At 45.1% G+C, this 22,965-nt stretch overlaps 2 protein-coding genes across 2 annotated transcripts in view; both read left to right on the top strand.

The window, feature by feature from the left end:
• Nucleotides 1-2,926: 2,926 nt before the first annotated feature.
• LOC147422754 (uncharacterized) lies at nucleotides 2,927-3,497 on the top strand. Its single transcript, XM_086503292.1, has 3 exons — nucleotides 2,927-3,031; nucleotides 3,129-3,184; nucleotides 3,265-3,497. Exons 1-3 carry the CDS (start codon nucleotides 2,927-2,929, stop codon nucleotides 3,338-3,340), a joined length of 237 nt encoding a protein of 78 aa, XP_086359418.1. The 3' UTR covers nucleotides 3,341-3,497.
• LOC147422753 (protein PLASTID MOVEMENT IMPAIRED 1-RELATED 1-like) overlaps nucleotides 3,493-22,965 on the top strand; it is a 31,400-nt gene continuing 11,927 nt past the window's right edge. The window contains exon 1 of the mRNA XM_086503291.1: nucleotides 3,493-6,281. Within this exon, the coding sequence (XP_086359417.1) occupies nucleotides 3,493-6,281 (2,789 nt within the window). The remainder of the gene's footprint in view (nucleotides 6,282-22,965) is intronic.

The raw sequence follows: 22,965 nt of genomic DNA, 5'->3' as shown, positions 1-22,965 counted from the left end.
TGCTGTACTTTGGCCACTTTAAAGGCACACTACCTTTAAGTGGGAGATTGTTGGGTTAAAGGCCCGTGTGCCCGGCTGCCCGTTGTTCAGCCGCCCATGTACAGCCATTCATTTACTCATTCATAATAACTATACTCATAACTACACATTGTAGTGTGAGTACCGCCCCGCCATACACTGTGTCTATCTCCTTCTTCGTGTTGGCTCTCTGTGTGTGTGCTCTACGATCCCAACAGAGCACATGCAGGCGCACCTCCTAGAGAGGAGTGCTACGCCGTCACGGCGAGAGGGAAGAGACGAGAGATGAGAAGAGCAACGCAGACAATGGGTGCAATCTCCCCCCGTGCAAGAGTGAGCATTTTCCTCTTGCACGTATTTATTTATAGATTTCTTGAATGCCCAAAAATGAGTACAAATTGGCCGGTCAGACATAATTTGGCCAAAGCTCATAAAGAGCACTTGAATAATCAAATATACATATAATGTAATATCCTTCTGCATAATCGATTATCTGTTGATGCTTTTGCCACCTGTCAGCTGCAAAAGATAATAAAATATCAATTCTATAACAATACATGATGCTAAACATGCATATGGAAATCCAAATCTGTTCTCAAAAATACATGAATTTGTTGCTAACAACAATCTGTAACCTGTCTCCCACTGTCGACAAACACTCTCTATCTTGCTCTCTACATTGCCAAAGAGCGTGTGAATCTATAGTCGATGCCGATGCCGATGCCGATGCCGGGTGTCACTCTCCTATGGAAGAGGCACCGCACTTTGTGCACATCGATGTCGAGGAAGAAGACAATGCGACAAGCCGGGAAAACAAGTCATTGGTCCCGAGAAAAATTGGATGTCAATGTCGAAGGAGAGTCTATGTGCTCTCTCTCTCTCTATGCCGATATTGAAAAGAGATGTATGTGTCTTGAGGCTTTCAATGTTGAAGTTGAGATGAAGTTATTTCTTTCTCTCTCTTTACACTCTCTCCTCTCTTACTCAACTTGATTGCATAATTTGTTCTGAGAATATAGTCTCTATGTTTTTTATTTTTTACATACCTTCACTTCAAACCAGCTCACGAGCTATTCTACAAAGTCGAAGACCTCAAAGAGATCTCAGTTTTGATTAAAAAAGTTTTTGAATTCAAGTTTTGTAGCTCAAGTTATGAGCAAAACAATGACCTATGTGTCAATATGTCCTAAATTGAGCAACCTACCTCTCTCTCTCTCTCTCTCTCTCTCTCTCTCTAAGCTCACAAAAAGATCCATGTCTCTCTTCTTGTGGCTTGTGGAGTTAAGCCCCTTGCCACCTTCATGCATAAGCTCTATGTGCTGAGCTCACAATCATTTCCATAGCCATGGAAGTTTCGAGCTTCAATCCATTTCTGGTGCCTCCATAGCCATGGAACCTTCAATTCGTTTCTGATGTGAAGCTCTCCGGGAGGAGGGAAACGCTGGGAGAGGAGTAGTGCCACAACCTTTTGGCTTTGATATCACTTGAAGAGTGTGCGGTGCGTGCAGAGTGCGAGGGAGAAGAAGAGCATACACAGAGTGTTGGTAGAGCTCTCAATGAGGATTGGAATGCCTCACTACTCCTTATTGTTCTATATGATCAAAAGAATAGATAAGGTTAGTACGATTGGTGTGATGGGTGTCCAACCAGTTGGCTTGAACCCTAACATAGTGAGCGAGCCAGCGGGCGTAGGCTGACAGAGTCTCTCACATATTTCTTGTATATACTAGTAGTTTTGCTAGTAAGACCCACTTATCGGCACATTTGCCTTTAAGTGGGAGTATGTTGGGGTAAAGGCGACATGTGCCTTGTCTTGAGGTCGAAAGTCCGATGTCCGATCGTCCACTGACTACTGACCTTATATTTTCTACATAAAGAATAAGGGGTCTCATTCATTTAGTAGTGAGTACTCCACCTGCACACATTCTATCAAGCTACAGTCACCGCATGCACACGTGCACGCACCAAATAGCTTCCGCATTGGCGTGCTCTTCAGTGTGTGTGTGTGTGGCACTTTGACCACACTAGGGATCGTCAAAAAGTGTGGTTTAATTGCATTCAAAGTGCCGCCGTTCAAACGGTCCCATCTCCCTAAAAACACGATGAGGAATGAGAGAACTTGAGAGGGTCCTCTTGAGATTCCCCCATAAAGATTGGACAACATGCGTTCTTGCAATTACCCCACCCTCGATTCCCCTCATCAAGCTTGTGTCACTTTACCCCTGCCCCCCCCCCCCCCCCCAAAAAAAAAAAAAAAAAAAAAAAACCACCCCCAAAAAACAACAAAAGTAGCATAACAAATGCGAACAAGGGTGTCGAGAAGACAACCCTAGAGCCTCCTTGGAGTATTAATTTACCAATAAGCTAGCCAAAAGCTTCATGGTTTACTGGTAGAGGAGCCAATAAAAAAATCGGGGTTCTCTTTAACGACAATCCCCCGCATTGCTTTAATATCAAGAGGCTTGAATTGAGGTACACAAGCGGCCCAAAGCTGCATGGTTTAGCATAGACTTATTCGTGATGGAAGAGATTCAACACTTGTTGGCACTCGTGTCACTAATTACTTCCCTGGAGGGTCTTCCAATGCGCCACGCCCTTGTTTTTGTTACACAGGACTTCGTATTTGCCATTGCCTTTGAGCTGAGGAGCAACGTTCACGCTGCAGTCTTTTGTTGTACACGCGTGAGGTTGCGATGCATCAGCTGTGCCCTCCTTTACTCAGAATGGTTATGTTCAGCTGGAGCTAGAGGCGCCAATATATCGGCGCTCCTTAAGTGGCTCCCCTACCCTAGGCCTTTTACTTTTGTTGAGGGGTGCTCCTAGGCTCTAGCTGGAGAGTCTGAACACCCATGTTCCAAATTTAGGAGACTTCCGGGCAGCATTAACAGTAGAGATAAGGGGGACCAAAATGACAAAAGAGGCACAATGCTCGTGGATACGGTGGCGCCATGTCAGCCCATCGTGTGAAAAGAGGCTTGTCTGCAGATTCTGTGCAGCAGGCATCTTCATCCACGTAACCTACCATCTCCATTCTTTGCGGATTTCCTCATCATTTCTGCCAATCATACACGCTCGCGCTCACATGCACGGACTCTCACTCTCTCTCACAGAATTCGGAATTGAGCGCTGAGTTGAATTGCCTGCTCACTTTGGAGCTCAAACAGAGGTAAGCCTCCTTTTCCTGTGCCTCTCGGTTCTGTCAACTCTGTCAAAAATTCATATATTCAGATGAAGCTTTGCTTGCAGCTCACGACGCTATCAAGGATGCGGCTTATCATTGGGAGTTGTGGTGATGGCCACGGCCATCGCCTACTTGCAGTAGCTCACATTTATAATCAACCATTGCCAAGGACACTCGTTGCATTCCTACTTTGAATTCCATAGATAGTAGCACAGCGGCATAAGAAGCCAGAGAGAGAGAGAGAGAGAGAGAGAGAGAGAGAGAGAGAGAGAGAGAGAGAGAGAGAGAGAGAGATGAATTCCCCTCATAGGGTGCCTCCTCCAAGGAGGGCTAGTACTCAAGGGCAGCTGTTAGATGAATTAGAAGCTTTAAGCCAGGCCTTATATCAGGCTCAGGCACAACAGAGGAACTTTACAGAGCAGCAAGGCGATATGCAGCTTCTAGGACAGGATAAGGATACATCCCCAGGATTCACAAAGAAACCCATAACCCGAAGAGAGACATTACCAGCCCGTCGAAGGTTCTCTTCTTATGAGCCGAGCAAGGACGCATCAGCTATACCCCTCCCGGGTTTGGCCTCTTCATTGAGTACTACTTCAGCTCATCCAGGTAACCGGCACTCCATGTCTATACCTCAGATACCTTCCTCTGATGCAAAGCCTTCCCCGGTGCTAACTTCACGCCCTCGTTTCACATCAACAACTCTCCCGTCTCAAACTTTGTCCTCATGGGCGGATGACAAGTCGGATATTCGCTCTCGCATTGATCGTCGTGGATCCCCTCAGCTGCAGCATACCCGGAGCTCTGCTGAGTTTGGGAGTGAAGATTTCGACTGGCCTGACGATGCCCCCGATACCATGTCCAAGCTGGAGTCTTCTCCTGGGGACAAGAAAAAGAGTTTTTGGAACTGGAAGCCCCTTCGTGCCATTTCTCATATTGGTAGGCAACGCTTTTACTGTGTATTTTCAGCTTATGTTCATGCAATAAAAGGGCTGCCACCTGCCATGAACGGACTGCGGCTAGCTGTTAACATGAGGAAGGAAGAGACTAAGGAAGGTGCTGTGCAGACCATACCCAGCCGTGTTTTTCAAGGTGTTGCAGAGTTTGAAGAGACACTCTACATGAAATGTACAGTCTATGGCAGCAAGGGAGGTAACTCTAACAGCATCAAGTTCATGACAAAAGCTTTCATTGTATCAGTTGTAGCTCCAGATGTAGAAGAATTGGACCTTGGAAAGCACCAATTAGATCTGAGTAGACTGCTTCCTGAAAATGTGGATGAGAGGAAAGGCAACTTGGAGAGAGGGAATAGCTGGAACACAAGCCTGGAACTCTCTGGTAAAGCAAAGGGTGGAAAGCTCATTATAACTTTCAACTATGAGGTTCTTGACAAAGACTTAGCAAAGTTAAGTGGGTTGGCATCAAAGTTTCAGGGCGGATCGACACGTAGGCAGTCTTCGATGCAAACCTCATATAGTCTTCCAAATTCTGCACATGGAACACCACGCACCAGGCCAGCTAATGCTTTTGGCAATGTCTCGCCAAGTGTCTCAGAGCCTGGCAATGACTTCAATGGTGACCTTGGAATGGAAGTTTTAGATTTGGATGATCCTCTAGAAGGTGCAGGTGAGGTTAAAGGCCTCCCACAGCTAGAGACACAGTACTACCCGAGTATCAATTCGCAGCTGGGGACGCCAGCCGGTTCTTCACATGATGCCTATAATGCTTTTGACAATTTTGAACCACGATTGGCACCTTCTACCCCAGGTCAGATTGCTAGAGACAGAGGAGATGCAGAGCTGGATGAATATGCTTCTGACAATGAGCAGGAATTTACAGTTGTTGATCAAGGAATGGAGATTGATGAAGCTGTTAAAGTTTTCAGTAAAGAGGAAGAGGTAAGGCTTGAGCCTGAAGTAGTGGGGTATGAAGCTGAAAGTGAGCATTCAAAGGAAATGCAAGAAGACACGAAAACAGAGAATCAGCAAGAAGACGCGAAAACAGAGAATCAGAAGAGCCCACAGCTAAGCGTTATCCACGAGGAGAAGCCAGTGCCTGAACAAGCTAATGCTACAATGGGTTCCCAGGATGATGAGAAGAAAGAGCCTGTAACCTATCAAATGGTTATGAAGACCTTGGAGTCACTTCTGCAAGGCACCAGTGCTAAAGAACGGGCTCACTTGGAGTTCCTGGAGGGGCAAGATAAATTGGAGTTGAGTAAGAGTGATCGTGCAGCTCTCAGTAAACAAGTAAAGGAAGCAGCCATTCAAGCCCGAACCAAACAGGGAGTCCCCGTAAAAGGAAATGATTTAAAAGGGAGCAAAGAGGGAGGAAATCTGCAAGCTGTGGAGGAAAACCTTGACCAAGAAGTTGACCAATTCCTACACATGCTGGAGTCAGGAGAGAATCTTGCAGATCAAAACTCTGATAGTGAGCCTGATTCCCCACGTGCGCAGTTGCTAAAGCAGTTTGAGCAAGAGGCTTTCCTCGAGGGAGGCTTTGGTCTTGACTTGAGCCCTTCAAAAGATCCGAGTGACAGTGTTGCAAGTGCACCTGGTCATACATTGAAATCTGCTGTGGGTAAGTCAGCCGTGACATCAAGCAAGTCCTCTCTTGGAATGGCTGATGTAGAGCCAAAATCTGTCACAACTGCTCAAACGTTCCACAGTAAGATCAAAGATGGGAGGGAAAAGCCTTTAGGAGAACTTGAGCAGGAACGGGGCTGGAAAGAAAAAACACTGCCGATCAGTACTCCCAAACTGCTTGAGCCTGAACCACTTGGGAAGGGCTTAGGTGCTTCTGTCACAGTTAAAGATGGAGGCACTTTGAGATCCATGGATCCGGTGCTTTTTCAATCAGAGAACTGCAGTGGGAAGCTAGTTATGCAAGTATCAAAGCCAGTTGTATTGCCTTCTGAGATGGGCTCAGGAACTGTGGATGTCTTGCGCAATATGGCCTCGATGGGGATAGAGAACATGGCTCTTCAGGCAATGACAGCCATGCCTTTAGACGAGCTCATGGGCATGTCAATTGAGCAGATTGCAATGGAAGGGCTGGCTGCTGGGAAAACTTCAAGAATCAGGTTAAAATCGCTTTGTTATTAATTCAATAAAATGGAAATTTACCTTTCAATGACAACTATATGGGCTGAAGATTTGATTTTTCACAATGGCTGCTTCTAAATATCAAGTGCAGGGTCTGTAGCATAGTAGAAGATAAAACATATACTGTTTCCAAGTACATTCAAACAACTGGAGCCATTCTTTGAATAAAGTGGATGGTGATTTTGAAATTGGTCAAGCATATGAGGCTGCAGAATTCAAGAGCTTGCAGCGGCTGCATTTTATTGACATTATCCTTTCCATCGGACAGTCTCCCTCTTTCCAGGGCCTCCCATGGGACAGTCCCAATGGCAGTGGCCCTGGGATATCTTGATGCATGCAGAAGGCTTGAGTCAACAGACCTCACCATACCCAGCTAAACATCTTTCCTTTGTCTTTTTTGTGAAGTCAGTCCTCGCTCACCAGGATTGAGCTGGACATATGCCTGATTCCATCGAAAGGCTTTGTGAAGAGGCATGGAGAGTTTTTCAGGCTTGCTGTTCAACTCTCTAGATGCCTCAAGGGACTTCTAGTGTTCTCAGTGCACTTTATGACGGGCGGAAGCATAGGGACAAATTACAATGGGATGCTCTTCTAGGAAAGCTTGAGGAAGGGGTTTTTACTTCGGATTGTATACTTGGTCAACACCAATGAACTGAGTTATCTCGAATAGGTGCGCGTCAGTTGCCTCTTCTCTCTCATCTTCGTCACCGACAGCTCTCTTCCTATTGTCTTTCCATTGCCTGCTGCTATCAGGTTCTACCAGTTGGCGGGTAATGCCGGACGTTCAAGCTCTTGCCGTTGTAGACGTTCTTTGTCCTTTTCACCGCCGTGGCTTCTGATGGTTCCGGTTTTTGATTTGCATTCGAGGAGTTTTCTCTTGGTGGAAGTGCCTAACTTTCAGAGGCTGCTGCCATCCTCTCTCCACTTAGCTTGCTAGGGCACTTTTTACCCTCTTTAGGAGAGGTTTACTCTGGCTTTCAGTTTTTACAGTTGCTATGTGGCTAAGTTTTTCAGTTTCTAGATTATTGCCTTCTTGCTTTGTAATCAGTAATGTACTTTCCCTCAGAATCAGCACCATTTGGGCGCTTGCCAAGTAATAGAAATCAGCCTAGAGCTTTGTTGCCTGCACACTATGCTGTGATCAATTGCTATAGGTTATAGGAAGAAAAATAGGAGATTGGCCGTGCCTTCTCCACGAACACAACTGGAGCCAACTTGCTCCATAAACTGGCTCTAAATGCCAGAAGCCGACATACAAATGTCCTGTGACCAAGTATCACAAAGATTTACAAACTTTGCCTCGTTTGCTCCAAAGATTGGTAAGTCCTCTAGGCTCTAACAAGGATATAGGCGCACAATCTTCGGTGTCTAGTGCTCATAGTTACCCGGAACGGGAAATCGGAACGGGAACGGGGAACGGCAACATGCATGAAATGCTATTCCCTATTTCGAATACTCATGTCTGAAACACGGAACGAGAATCTGGAACGGGAAATTGGGATGGGAACGGGGAACGGAGACCTGAAAATGGCCATTCCCTGTTACTATGCTAGTGCTATCCTTCCGCAAGTTTTTGAGTGGATCTAGTGTAATCGCTCTCCTCATGGATGATTCACTTGAATAGAGAAATTGTAAGTGAAAGACAAAAACTAAAGATGAGACGAGAGAAATGTAGATCCCTTTTGGAGAGATTGACCCTCAAGTCAAGCGCTTGTGATGGCATTCAAGCACACTCTGATATCAGTTTGCAATGACATTCTTGCCATCAATTTGCAAGCACTTGGCACTTAAAAGAAGGTGAGTTTTCCTTTAATCATCGTATAGACACCTTCCATGGACTATAAATGTAGGTGGAATGTGATTTTCCATATTTGAAGGTGAGTTTTCCTTTCTATCATCTTATAGCCAACCGCGGCATGTGATGAAGGCAGTCAATAGGAATGGCCTTGAGTTATGTAGGTGTGAACCTAGTTGAAGCATCCAAGAATGAGTTGCAGGCAGCCAACCGAATGTACAACAAGAATCGAGCCGCGGATCAAAGCAGAGCATGACCAAAGGGGAATACAAAAACCAAGAACCCCTTCATTTGGCGAGCTTGACCATACCAGAGCCTAAGCTAGTCACTAGTGTGTGACAAACCTTGTACTCTGTAACATAGATCACTCTTGTAGCCCCTCGAGTTCTGAGTCCGACAATGCATGGCATAAGCAAAGCAAGTTTTCCCAGAAGATAGTGGGATGGTAGCCCAACAACCAACACTTGTACAGAAGGAGATTCAACTGCAGGATTCCACCGGTGGAAGTAAGTAGAAAGGTGAAGTTTAGATCATATGTTGGCAAGCACTCTTTGGTAAGTATGGCACTTCGTCACATTTTTCATTTTACTCAGTCTTTTAGGAAGTATGGTCCGTTTCTAGTGATTAAAAAGGAAAAAGATGTGTATATGGAATTGTTGCTGCCTAACTCATGGTCAAGGAACACCATTTTCTGTGTTTTCGCTTAATGTTGTTTCAGGGAGATCCCCCAAAGGAGATTCTTGAAGAGGATGAACCGAGATTGTAGACAAGAACCTACAAGTGAAGGGTCAACAAAGATTTCTTCTTAGATTTCTTGGAGTTGTTGGTGGATTACATGGAAGCCATGCAACTCGGTACCATTACCTCACCTTAAAGGGGGGGGGGATGTAACATGCACATCTAACCCTATGTGCATGTGGACAAGCTAACTTCTACTTCTAGGGTTTAGGAAAGCTATGAAGTGTTCTGGCACCCTTGTGAGCGTGTACGCAGGATGTGCATGTCAAGGCACTCTAGATTAGTTGCATACCCTCTGATTGCACATGAGCACCGCTAGTGTCTGCTAGGTGTAGGCACTGGGGAATGTTCACAGAGTAGAGAGATACTTCTTTTGACCGAGACTCAAGAAGGATGTGGACGAGTTTGTGCGTAGCTGCTTGGTATGCCAGAAGGTCAAGTTTGACAGGCATAAAGCACAGGATTGTTACAGCCTTTGCCCATACCCACCCGCCCCTGGGAAAGTATTGCAATGGATTTCATTTTTGATCTCGCGAGCACACAGAGTGGTCACGATGGTATCTGGACTGTTATTGACAGATTTAGCAAGCAAGCTCATTTCATTCCAGTGAAGAAAACAGTCAAGCCGGATCATTTAGCAAGATTGTTCATTGCCCAGATCTTTAGATTACATGGCATGCCTGAGACGATTGTCTCTGACAAGGACCCGAAATTCTCGAGTTTGTTTTGGAAGGCTATTTGGGAGAACATTGGCACGCGGTTGCAGTTCTCCTCATCTTTCCACCCGCAGACTGACAGGCAATCTGAGATTGCCAATTTAGTGGCACTAGATTTATTGAAGTCTTACATCTTGGATCAGAAGACTCAATGGGAAAAGTATTTACCTTTGGTGGAATTTGCGTACAATAACACGATACACTCTTCGACGGGGAAGGCGCCATTTGATATTTTTGAAGGCGCTACGAAGGTTCCACCCTTCCTAAGCACGAAAGATAAGATTTTTAAAGCTGATGAGTACACGCGCGACTTGGACACGGCTTTTGCCAAGGTCCGTGAGGCTTTGCAGAAATCTCAAGAAAGACAGAAAAAGGCAGCAGATCGCCATCGTCGCGATTTGAAATTGAAGGAGAACGATTGGGTGCTCTTACGTTTTGAGAAGGCACGCCTGAGAAAGAAAAAGGGAAAGGACATGCTTTTTACAAAGCTTAGTATGCGATACTACGGACCTTTCCAGATCTCCTGTAAGGTGCAGTGGAAGTGAATGTTGAACTTTGCTCCAGATGAGTGCTCCGAACTGTGCTCAAGGTTCCTTTTACTTACAGAAGGGAGAGCCTTCCGTTCCTTTAGTGAGAGAGTGCAATGGACACAAACAAAGTGGATAAACACTGTGAATGAAGTTGCTGAGAATGAGAGATAGAGAGAGAAGAATACAACACCAAAATGTTGTCAAAACCCTTCTCCGAAGGCCCCACTCTCTATGGCGAGGGCGGTCTACTATTGATTGCACAAATCTCTACAATGCTTGGACTTGCCGACGATGTCGACGATGATGAGGACGACGACGAGACGGACTGAAATCTGAAAACGCTAATGGCTGAAATCTGCAAATCTTTATCTGCTGAATTCTGACTCTATGTCGGTGACGATGTCGATGGCGACGACGACGCGCTAAAAACATAGATGCTGAAATCTGCGTTTTCCGGGCTGAATCTGCAAACTACGCTGGATCTGATCGTGCGGCAAGGATCTGCTGTGGGAAGGTGAGATCTGTGAGGTTTGGGACTTCTACTGCGGTGCCTGACTGCTGAAAACTGAGGCCTTGTCGCGACGGAACTGCAAAACGCTGGCTGTTATGCTGCTCCAAAAACGCTAGGGCTGATTCTGTCTTTCTATGGAAAACTGCTAACGCTAGGGCTGATCTGCTATGTTGCTGTGGAATCTGCTAACGCTAGGGCTGATCTGCTGTGTCTTGTTGTCGCCGAGGCTGATCTTCCATGCAAAAACGCCAAGGCTGGTTCTGTGGGAAAAACGCTAGGCCTTTGCTGTGATGCAAAAACGCTAGGGCATCTTGGGGGGGTCCTGCTGAGAAGGTGCTTGTTGAACGGGAAGTTCCTGCTGCCTCTTCTCCGAGAAAGTGCTAGCGCTAGGTTCCTTATGTACTTGCTTGCTAAATTTGCCCTATCTAGTTTCCAACAAAAGTCACTTAAAAATAATAAGTGAAAATTGGTTAAAATAGGGAAAATAGGTTTTCTCCATTGTAAAATGCTCCTGATGGGTTCTAACTGTAATATGATGATCATGCTGTGTGCAACCAGAGGATATGCATTTAATTGAAGTGTCTGGACATGCACAGTCTGCGAACAGACTCACAAAGGTGCCAGAACACTTCCTAATCTAGGCTGACTGAACTGAACCCAACCCTTGCCATGAAGTAGCTTGTTCACGTACACATAGGGTTAGATGTGCACGTGACATCTCCGAAAAGATAAATGATGTCTCCTTTAGACTGAAGCTGCCCAAAACTTGGAGGATCCATAATGCTTTTCATGTGAGTCTCCTGAAGCCTTTTAAAGGCGATGTGCCCGAAGATGGGGAGCCTGATCAGCAACCCGAAGTGGAAGAAAACGAGGAGATCCTTGTTCCAGAACAGATATTGGCACATAAAGACAGAAAGATTAAGGGTAAAGTGATAAGGCGGTTCTTCATTAAATTCAAGAACTTTCCTGCATTGAATGCGAAGTGGATGGAGGAGGAGGACCTAGCAGATACTCCTCAGATTGTGAAACTTTACCTTGAAGCTTTTGGTTTAGCATAGTCTATTCTAAATGGAACCCGGAATTCAGCTTGTGTGGAAATCTAGTGTAGTGGGTATGCACAAGAGGGGAGTTACTCCGCTCCTTTGTCAACAGATGCCTCGAATTTTGATACTAGAGTCACTAGTGTCTCTTTGAGCTTTAGGGATACTGAGAGCTGACAGTATTCTGCTGTAATGACTTTATGATTTGGAATTCCCGACAAGATAATATTGATTTGTTCTTGACTTGTTTAAGTGCAGGAACTGATAGACGAAATGACTGCAGCATTTTGGTATGAATGATCTCGATAGACATGGTTGCAATAGGGATTAGTAAATCGGGCATCTTTGAGGTCTTGAGTGGATCTAGATGCGATTGCTAATTGCATTGTCGATAAATCATGGTCTAAGATCCGAATGAATATTGAATGTGATCTGTCAAGTGATGTCCTGTGATGTGATTGTCGATTGGTACATGTGCTAGATGTGTGTTCCTAGCGTGTCGGTACTAATAGGCAGTGTCTACTAAGACAATTTATGGGTTTTGTTTGTTTTGCAGGCGTAATCGAGGGCGATTACAATGCTTTCAAGAGGGGGTTATGTCACAAACTGGTGACGTGGCTTCCCAGTGCACACACACCCCCCCCCCCCCCCCCCCCCCCCCCCCCAGCTGGCTTGCTGAAACTGCTGACGTGGCACTGTTGTACGGACAGGCCCGTAGAATCCGGCACGAATTGCAGAAATACTGACACGTGGCATGCTGTGCGGACGTGCGCTTTTTGCGGCGCAATTTACAGCAGACTTTGGGCTGCTTTTCTGGCTACACAATTTGCAAGAGAAAGAGTGAGAGAGTTTTTGCTTGATCTGCTCAAGAGAGCTTGTGAGAGGAAAATTGAAAGTGCTTTATTTTGGGACAGCTTTTGATTTTGAAGCTTTTGGGCTTTGCTTTTAGCATCCCTTGTAAACCTATTTAATAGTGGTTTGGGCTCTCACTTCTCAGAGCATCTGGACGTAGAGTTTGAGAGTGAGTCCCGACCACTCCCTTGTACTTTGAGTTGCAGATTAATACAAAAAGAAATACCGAAAGCTGCGCCAGACTTTGCGGTCAATATCTCTAGGCACGGAACTCCACCGGGCCAGTGTCGAATCAATTGTGAACTGTGAACTGTTTGAAGTGAATTCTTGTGGTGTCGCGGTAGATTCTCGACTTGAGTGTCCAAGTCTATTACACTTACTTAGTGGTGACATTACCTACTCGGAGCAGATTTTACTGTCTTTATAGACCATTATTTTACTGTCTTTATAGACCATTAGAGTTTACGCTATTTCTTGTCACAGAAGCAGCTATCGGAAAAGCAGATGTGGAGGGCGAACATCTTGTCACAGTTTCACTTCCAGATTGTCTATGTGTAGGGACAAAAGAATTTGGTGGCAGATGCTTTGTCTCGGAAGCCATTGGTTTTGGCTATTTCTGCTATACATCATAGAAGCTTCAAGGATATGGTTGATCAGTATCACTTGGGTATGGAATGGGGAGATAGTAGCGGGATATTCCACTCGGGATGGCTACTCGATGAGGAAAACCATGTTGTGCGTTACACAACCGTTGAGGGAAAAGGTTATGACCGAATGCCACTGTCCACCTTTTACGGGTCATCGCGGCATTGCTACCACCTTGAAAGGGGTAGAGAGATACTTCGTTTGGTCGAGACTCAAAAAGGATGTGGACGATTTTGTACGTAGTTGCTTGGTATGCCAGAAGGTCAAGTTTGACAGGCATAAAGCACAGGGATTGTTACAGCCTTTACCCATACCCACCCACCCTTGGGAAAGTATTGCAATGGATTTCATTTTTGATCTCCCGAGAACACAGAGTGGTCACAATGGTATTTGGACTGTTATTGACAGATTTAGCAAGCAAGCTCATTTCATTCCAGTGAAGAAAACAGTCCAGCTGGATCACTTAGCGAGACTGTTTGTGGCCTAGATCTTCAGATTACATGGCATGCCCGACATGATTGTCTCCGACAGGGACCCCAAATTTACGAGTTTATTTTGGAAGGCTATTTGGGAGAACATTGGCACGCGGTTGCAGTTCTCGTCATCTATCCACCCCCAGACTGACGGGCAATCTAAGATTGCCAATTTAGTGGTACTAGATTTATTGAAGTCTTACATCTCGGATCAGAAGACTCAATGGGAAAAGTATTTACCTTTGGTGGAATTTGCCTACAATAACACGATACTCTCTTCAACGGGGAAGGCGCCATTTGAGATTATTGAGGGAGCTACGAAGGTTCCATCCTTTTCAAGTACGAAAGATAAGATTTTTGAAGCCGATGAGTACACGTGCGACTTGGACACGGCTTTTGCCAAGGTCCGCGAGGCTTTGCAGAAATCTCAAGAAAGACAGAAAAAGGCAGCAGATTGCCATTGTCGCTATTTGAAATTGAAGGAGAATGATTGGGTGCTCCTACGTTTTGAGAAGGCACGCCTGAGAAAGAAAAAGGGAAAGAAGAGGCTTTTTCGAAAGCTTAGTACGTGATACTATGGACCTTTCCAGATCTCCGAAAAGATAAATGATGTCTCCTTTAGGCTGAAGCTGCCTAAAACTTGGAGGATTCATAATGCTTTTCATGTGAGTCTCCTGAAGCCTTTTAAAGGCGATGTGCCCGAAGACGGGGAGCCTGATCAGCAACCCGAAGTGGAAGAAAACAAGGAGATCCTTGTTCCAGAACAGATATTGGCACATATAGACAAAAAGATTAAGGGTAAAGTGATAAGGCGGTTCTTGGTTAAATTCAAGAACTATCCTGCATTGGATGCGAAGTGGATGGAGGAGGAGGACCTAGCAGATACTCTTCAGATTGTGAATCTTTACCTTGAAGCATTTGGATTAGCATAGTCTATTCTAAATGGAACCCCGAATTCAGCTTGGGCGAAATCTGGTGCAGCGGGTATGCACAAGAGGGGAGTCGCTCCACTCCTTTGTCAAGGGATTTCTTCGATTTTTGATAATGAAGTCACTGATGCCTCTATGAGTTTCAGGGATACTGTGAGCTGACAGTATTCTGCTGTAATGACTTTATGAACTAAAATTCCCGATAATATGATATTGATTTGTTCTTGACTTGTTTAAGTGCACGAACTGATAGACGAAATGACTGCAGCATTTTGGTCTGAATGATCTCGATAGACATGGTTGCAATAGGGATTAGTCAATCGGGCATCTTTAGGTCCTGAGTGGATCTAGATGCGATTGCTAATTACATTGCCGATAAATCATGGTGTGAGATCCGAATGAATGTTGAATGTGATTTGTCCTGTGATGTCAAGTGATGTCCTATGATGTCGTGTGATGTGACTGTCGATTTGGTACATGTGCTAGATGTGTGTTCCTAGTGCGTCGGTACTAACAGTCAGTGTTTGCTAAGATAGTTTATGGCTTCTGTTTGTTTTGCAGGCATAATCGAGGTCGATTACAATGCTTTCAAGAGGGGGGTATGTCACAAACTGGTGACGTGGCTGCCCAATACACACACACATACCTCCCTTGGCAATGGACCCTCGGAAATGCAGGCTGTATGCTGACATGGCATTGTCGTACGGATCTCTGGAATTTGCGGCGCGTTTTGCGGTGGGAAAAGCGGGCAGACAGTCACGTGGCAACATGTACGGACGGCAGCTTTTGGGCTTTTTTTGGCTACGCAATTGCTTGCTTTAATTTACGAGAGAGAGAGAGAGAGAGAGAGAGAGAGAGAGAGAGAGAGAGAGAGAGAGAGAGAGAGAGAGAGAGAGAGAGAGAGCGCTTGTATGCTAATTTTTACAAGGCTTTTTATTAACAGCTTTTGGGGCTCTGCTTTTGGCATCCCTTGTAATCTCTTTATAAGCGTGGGTAGGCCTCCCACTTCTCAAAGCATCTGGACGCAGAGTCTGAGAGTGAGAGCCTCCCACTCCCTTGTACTTTGAGTTGCAGATTAATACAAAAAGAAATACCGAAAAGGGCGCCAGTCTTTGGGGCCAACATCTCTAGGCACGGACCTCCGCCGGGCCAGTGTCGAATCAATTGTGAACTATGGATTGTTTTGAAGTGAATTCTTGTGGTGTCGCAGTAGATTCTCGACTTGGGAGTGTCCAGGTCTGTTACAATCACAAGATGCGGATTTCCAAATTTGGTGATAAGGACGTCATGTTTGACAGTTACACAAGACGAAGAGATATCTCCAAGGCATTGGCTTTTGTCAGACAGTTTGAAGTTGCTTTTGCCAATGGAAACTTTACCGAAAATCCAAGTTGCATCATGTTGGGATGTATCTCAAGGAGACGGCAAGCAACTGGTGGTTGGCCAAGATTCTGGAAGGTACTCAAGGCAGAACATGGACTCGGTTCAAAGCTGAATTTTATGGACAGTTTCTTTTGCCCGACTTCGAGAAGGACATCTAGGAGGAATGGAACTAGCTCGCCCAGAAGGAACATGAGAAAGTCATGGTCTATGTCAACAAGGATTGGTCAGTTCTTCTGAAAGTTTCTCCTTTCATGAAGATTTCCCACGAGGAAAAGATGTGGAAGTTTTAATCAGGCCTTTAACCACAACTTTGAAACAGTATGAAGGTGTATCTCCATAATACTCTTCAACGGATGATGGAGTCAACAATCATTGCTGAGGATCTACACTCCACTAGTACCTCGAGAAGGATGGAACAAAGCACGTATCGTGCAAGACAAAGAGCGGTCTATGATGACCATGGAAACCAAGGTCAAAAGCATCCCCCTGAGGACCTAGATCAGCCTAAGAAGTGTCACAAACTGCTGATGTGTCAAGCCACTGTAGACCTAGAGGGGTAGGGCTGCCTGAGCCTAACCCTAGCCAGCCTGTCGATCTTGGCAGAGGGGCCTAAACCCTAGCAGAAGCAGAAGGAGAAGAAGAAGTCTTTACCAACTTACTGATCCTCGCCGAGTGGCCCAATTTTTAAAGAAGGGTTAGGATTAAAATCCTAACCCCTAGCTAACTTATTGGACCCCATCCGATGGGGCATTAAATTAAGCACCCACACACACAGAAGACTTAACATAACAAGATAATGACGTGGCACTTCTATACGGACCTTTCACAATTTGCACTGACATGCTGATGTGGCAATGTATGAACGCTTGTAAATTGCATTGATAGGTTGCTGATGAGGCAGGTGTACGAATTTCCATATTTTGCAATGGCTGTTTTGCAGCTCAAGCTTTTGGATTGGATGCTTTTGGGCTTAATGCTTTTCATGTGTACCCTTTTTAGAAGGCTTGGGGCCTTTAAATTGAACTATGGGCTCTCTCTCTTTGGTATACTACCGCGGGTAGATGCATATGCAGAGCAGAGCCATGAGCCGTAGAGGTTGTAACAAGTTGAAGCAATATATAGAAATACCAAAAGGGGCGCCATCGTTTGGGGGGGAAGTGCTCTCTTGGGGTGGAACTCCGCCACTCCGTGTCGTGTGTAGTGCATCTCTTTTAGTTTAGTTGTTTTGAAATCCTTAAAGTTTGTTCCGTCTATTCTTTCTTGTTGGAACGTGGTACCATGCCGTTACAGTGGTATTGGAGCTCCAATCATATGCTTTTCTGAAAGCATACCGATTCTACCAAGAAGAGATAGAGCACAATGGCGTTTTCGGATTCTAGAGAGTACTCACAGTTTCTTCTTGACGAGCTTCGTGATATACGACATCCGTAGTAGAATCTCCCGATACTGCAAAGTTTTCAACAGTACGTGCACATGGCTCTGTGTGCCATGTGGACATGCTTCATCGACTTCCAGAGCTACTTTTCCCCTTCTTCCTAGATAGGAGTGTCTAGAATCCTAGGAGGATTAGTATCGGCAATTTTGTGAGCTTGTTCGCAGGACCTGCACGTTCGGACGAATCCATTAGATTAGGTTTTCTAGTTTTGGAACCCTCTTGCATAAATGGTTTGTACACGTGTTTTAACAGATGTTGTTACAATATGGTGGGCATCTGGCATGATGAGCATGTAGTTCTAGAATAGAGGAATCCAACGAGCCATTCTTCGCGTCGGTCGGATTCCCGTGTGGGCAGATGTGCGTCAGTTTCACCCAAAACTTTGAAAGTGCGTGCGTGCAGAAGCGTGAGAGAGGAGATGAAAAAGAGAGAGAAAGTAGACACCAAAACGGTATGTGGATCGCCCCCATGACTACCATGAGCAGAAGACCCAACACACAATAAGCAGATGTGTGTGGAAGTGGGTACCCCCTTAGCCCCATAAATAGGTGCCCAAGGGGAGGTAGGATAATGCCTGGAAAATCCCCCACGACCCAACAAGAAAATGATATATGGAAATATATGAGGGCCCGGACAAAAGTGGGCGGCTGGCCCGGGAGTGGGCAGCCGGATAGTGATGCATTCTAAATGCATATGCAAAGGGTGGCCACCCGAAGGCACACTAGCCGTACATGCATGCCCTAGACCTGTGAAGCAGCAGAGTGGTGTAAGTCTATTACCCCCCCCCCAACACCTGATGTTGAACAAACCGCATGAAGCCTAAGATGTGAGGCAAATGATGAAGATGTCTGTTGCGATATCCACTGAAGAACAATACTCCGCGAGTGTAGCAACAGTCTGGGGTGTCTTAACTGTCGAGAGATCTCCATGGTAAAGTGCCGTCACGAGCATTGTAGCAAACTGCTGCACTCTGCCGATATAGGGTGAAGATACTGCGTGAAGGTCCCGAATTGAGTGTGAAAACAACTCCTTGTCGTAAAATAGGTGCCAATAGAGTTAGTGTCTAGTGAAGAAAGTTTTTGTCCTTTGGCTGTTTTTGCAGACGTAATCGAGGGTGATTACAATTCTTTCACGAGGGGCGAATGTCACAAAGTGATGACGTGGCATGACCAACTGAAAGAGCCCCGCGTGGACAAGAGAAACCGAACCGACCAACTTAAAGAACTTCTGAGCATCGGCCGTGGGGCTTAAACCCTAAAAACCCAAAGCTTGAGGTCTGAGGCTGATTTCCGTAAAATGTGCTGACATGCTACGTGGCAAAACAGTACGGATTTTCGTGCTTTGCACTGTTGGTGCCACGTGGCAGGCTGTACGGATTTCAACAAATTCCTTCGCCTGCTTTTGGAGTCTCCAGTGCTAGCTTTTGGGAGCAGATGCTTTTGGGGTTTAGTACTTTTGAGAGAACTGCTTTTGGGGCTTTGCTTTTGGGCGTCCCTTGTATTGTTGGCTTGGGAATGTGTTCCGGGAACGGGAAGGCCCCGTTCCGCTCGTTCCCTGTTACTTTGGTGTGCTTTTCTGAAAGCTTACTAGTCCTACCAAAGAGTAGACAAAGCAAGATGGCGCTTCGAATTTTTTTGATCAAAGAACCGTCGTGTCCTTGCCCTGGACTTATTAGCCACTCCCACCCTTAGTCCATTGCGCATTGGGTGTGCTCCCGTCTTCATCGCTCTGTCTTACGGGGCATAAGTCATAAAGACCACTTGGAAGAGAAGGATCAAATATGTTTTTTCAAGCTGCCGTTTTTCGCAGAGTTAGTGCCGTGAAGTGGTGGATGTCTGTAGCTACCAAGCCGCACACTTCCAAGGACTTGGCAAGCTTTCAAGAATTCTTTTTGCCAAAAGTTACATGTCTTCTGACATCTTCCTTTGGAGTGCAGCTCCCGGCAGAGTGGGGTATCTTGAAATGCAAACCCTAGTAGATCACAACTTGCAGTCTTTGGACATCTTTCAACAGGTGTCTCTTTCTGAGCTGATAACCTTGGAGGTTCAATGTGATTGCTTTGTCTTGGGACTACCATCACCGTTATAGGAACACTGTCTGTCTAAGAGCTTATGGACCGTGCTACGGTCGTCTACAACCTTATGGAAGGAATCTAACTGCTACAAACTTGGACACCCCAAGTCGGAAATCTGGCACAACATACGAGACAATCACTTAAAACAATTCACATACTTTATCACGGTTAAATAGAGCCGACAGACCCGGCGTAGTTTCGTGCCCAGAGATATTGGCCCCAAAATTTGGCGCCCCTTTCGGTATTTATTTTTATATTAATGCTTGAGCAAAGTTAAAGAGTCCGAGGGTCCTCTCTGCTCAATTGCTCGTCAGTGAGTTTGAGTTCAGGGGGCCCTCTCAATACCTATTTAAAGGCCCAAGGGCTCTTAAAAGCAGTAAATATAAAAGCTTCAAACCCAAAAGCTACTAGCAAAAACGGGGAAATCCATACGCTGCCACATCAATATCAGCCAGCTGATTTTGCGGAATTTCGTACGGCTGTCCATGTCAGCATGTCAGCGCGATCTGTGGGTCTGTCCATACAACTTGTTGTCCGTACAGCTTGCCACGTCATCATTTACCCCCCTCTTGAAAGAACTGTAATCGCCCTTGATTACACCTGCAAAGAAGCCATAAACTAGTTCAATAGCCACTGACTTTAAGTACCGACGCACTAGACGACACAAATCTAGCACTTTTACAAAGACGACAATCACTAAACATTCACATCACATTCAAATCATATCACATAAAATCCATTTAGATCTAGAACCTTGAGTCCTGGCAACGTGTTTAGCAATCGCATCTAGAACCACACCGGACCTCACTGATGTCGGATTAACTAATTCTTATTGCGATCATGTCCATAGAATCTCAAGATGGAAATGATGCAGTCATTTCATCTTTCAAACCTGCACTCAAACACAATCACATGAGTGAGCACACAAAATTCAGATTCATTTTCGGGAATTCGAGTTCGCACATCACACACCTAGTTCATACTGAACAGAGTGTTTCAATCATTCGGTCCAGTCATCTCACTTGTTCAAAAGTCTTGATGTAGCTAGATCCTTGTGTAGCCATTTCATCCCTCGGGAACTCTTGATGCACTCACCACAGTATCCAGTCATCTCATTCATTCAAACAAAATTCATCATTCTTATCTTGAATCAGATCGGGTTCATTCTTGAGCCGTCATTGTTCCCAATTGCATTCATATGTAAATTTCTCACCATCTCATCCTCGATTTCACCTGCTATCTGAACACAAATAACAAGATCTTTCAAAAAAGTTTAAAAATTCACACATAAATCAGAGTCTTCTTCGGGAATTCCTATTTCAAAGTTCTTCATTCATAATTTCATAAAGCAGAATACTGTCAGCACATCAGTATCCCTTTCAGTTTCCTTTCTAGTATCTTTTCTAGAGTGAGTATCTCCTCGCCCAGTTCTATTTCAGTTTGTCAATCGTTCTCATTCTTGTGCCTTTTTGGGGCACTGTGCCGATATATGTTCTTGTTTTCCACAATCAAAGCACTTCCCCATTTTGAGGTATTCGGCTTTCTGTTCCTCGGTCAGTCGGGAACGTGTATCCTTCTTTCCTCTTCTTCTGCCAACACTTGTCAAAAAGTTGATCTGTTGGATAAGTCAAGTTACCTGAATGCATAGCAAACCCTTGCTTAGCATGTCCCATCAATTGTTTCATAGACTCAGATTTTTGTAATAAGCAGTAATCTCGTATCTTTTTGGGAAGTCCATAGCAAAATCGCTCGATTTGCTGCTTAAAACTCATCTTTTTAAAAGATGAGGTGGGTACAAAAACATCCCAAAATCTCTTGCAGTAAATGTCCAAAGTATCTTCCTTGGTCATCCAGATGATTCCAAGCGGTAATCACATCACGTTCGTACTTCTGAGTGAGCCACTAGGAAATAAAAAGTCGCTTGAACTTAGCTACTTTGTCGGTGCTTCTTCTCGTAACAGAAGAGTGGATCACCATGTGCGTGCATTTCCTTTCAAATAGGATGTTGCCCTCCTGATCATGGAGTGCTCTGAGTAGCAGCCTCTAGAAAAAGCTTTGTCAAACTATTGAATAAAAGCAAGGGCCTTGTGAACATCTTGAAAACTTGAAAAGTTATTGAATTTTAGTGCTTGTCCACCCTTCTTGAATTCTTTGGTCTACTTGCTCTTATCCTCGAGAAAGTTGTATTGATTGGCTCTGTAAAAGTGTTGCTCTTCTTGGCCTTCTTCTTGTTCTTACCGTGTCTATAAGTTTTTCTTCGTTTCCTGCTCTTTCCGTCCTCATCACTTGAATTGGAGGAGGTATTTGAATAGTCAGAAGAGGATGAGGATGAATTGGAAACACCCTCAAAACGTACACGCTCCTTTAGCTTTCGTGCATTTGCAAAAGAAGTTGCAAAAGAAGACTGACGACCCAAGTAACCAAGGTAGCCTGCTCCCTTGCTGCGTCTCTTCGAATGCTTTGTGGTCCTCAACATTTGATTGACTCATCGTCCTATGACATTGTCAAGTTCATCTTCAGTGTACCGCAGCGCAGGTGGTTTCGTCAATGCCGACTTTAAAGGTGAGTTGATGGCTGTACGCCACCGAGTATGCATCTCGTCGATTGGATGCTTGGTCAAATATTTTTCATACTAGGAATCCTTCGATACTGGAGCATCTGCTTAGCACAAGCATCAATTTGCTGTTGATGCTGCTTCTCCATTCGTTCATTCTCCGTGGGCTGTGGTGGCCCGTACTTTTGTTCTGAATCGTCAGGATCTAGTTGTCGTCCATTAGGATTTTCTGTACTTTGTCCCGATCCGGAGTTGTCGGGTAGTTCATCTGATTCTTGCGGGATTCGTCACTTGAATCCATGTGTGTAGCGGAAGAAAGGATCGGATTTCCTGGTGGAAGGAAAATCGGCTATGCTCTAATACCACGTTACAAACTTGGACACCCCATGTCGGAAATCTGGTACGACACACGAGAGAATCACTTAAAACACTTCACAAACTTTATCACGGTTGAATAGAGTCCACACGGCTCGGCGTAGTTCCGTGCCCAGAGGTATTGGTGTAACAGACTTGGACACTCCAAGTCAAGAATCAATCACGACAGCACCAAATAACCACTTCAAAACAGTTCACAGTTCACAGTTCACAATAGATTTGCACTGGCCCGGCGGAGTTCCGTGCCTAGAGATATTGGCCCCAAAGACTGGCGCCCCTTTCGGTATTTCTTTATGTATTAATCAATGTTCAAAGTACAAGAGAGCGGTTAGGGTTTCACTCTCAGACTCTGCGTCCAGATGGTCTGCAGAGTGTGAGCCCTCACCGCTTATTTAAATTACAAGGGATGCCAAAAGCAGAGCCCCAAAAGCTTCAAAATAAAAGCAACTCCTTTTTCTCTCACAAGCTCTCTCTAGAGCTGTTAATAAAATAAAGTAAAAGTTTTATCTCTCTCTCTCCAACTCAAATTGTCGCCCAAAAGCTGAAAATCAGCGCCGCAACTCCCGGAGGATTCCGTACGACGCCACGTCATCATGCCAACGCATTTCATGG

The sequence above is a fragment of the Adiantum capillus-veneris genome, chromosome 27, assembly GCF_014529385.1.
Source record: "Adiantum capillus-veneris isolate H3 chromosome 27, ASM1452938v2, whole genome shotgun sequence".
Taxonomy (NCBI): domain Eukaryota; kingdom Viridiplantae; phylum Streptophyta; class Polypodiopsida; order Polypodiales; family Pteridaceae; genus Adiantum; species Adiantum capillus-veneris.
Note: the sequence above shows the minus strand (reverse complement) of the source record. Positions and strands in the feature narration are given on the sequence as shown.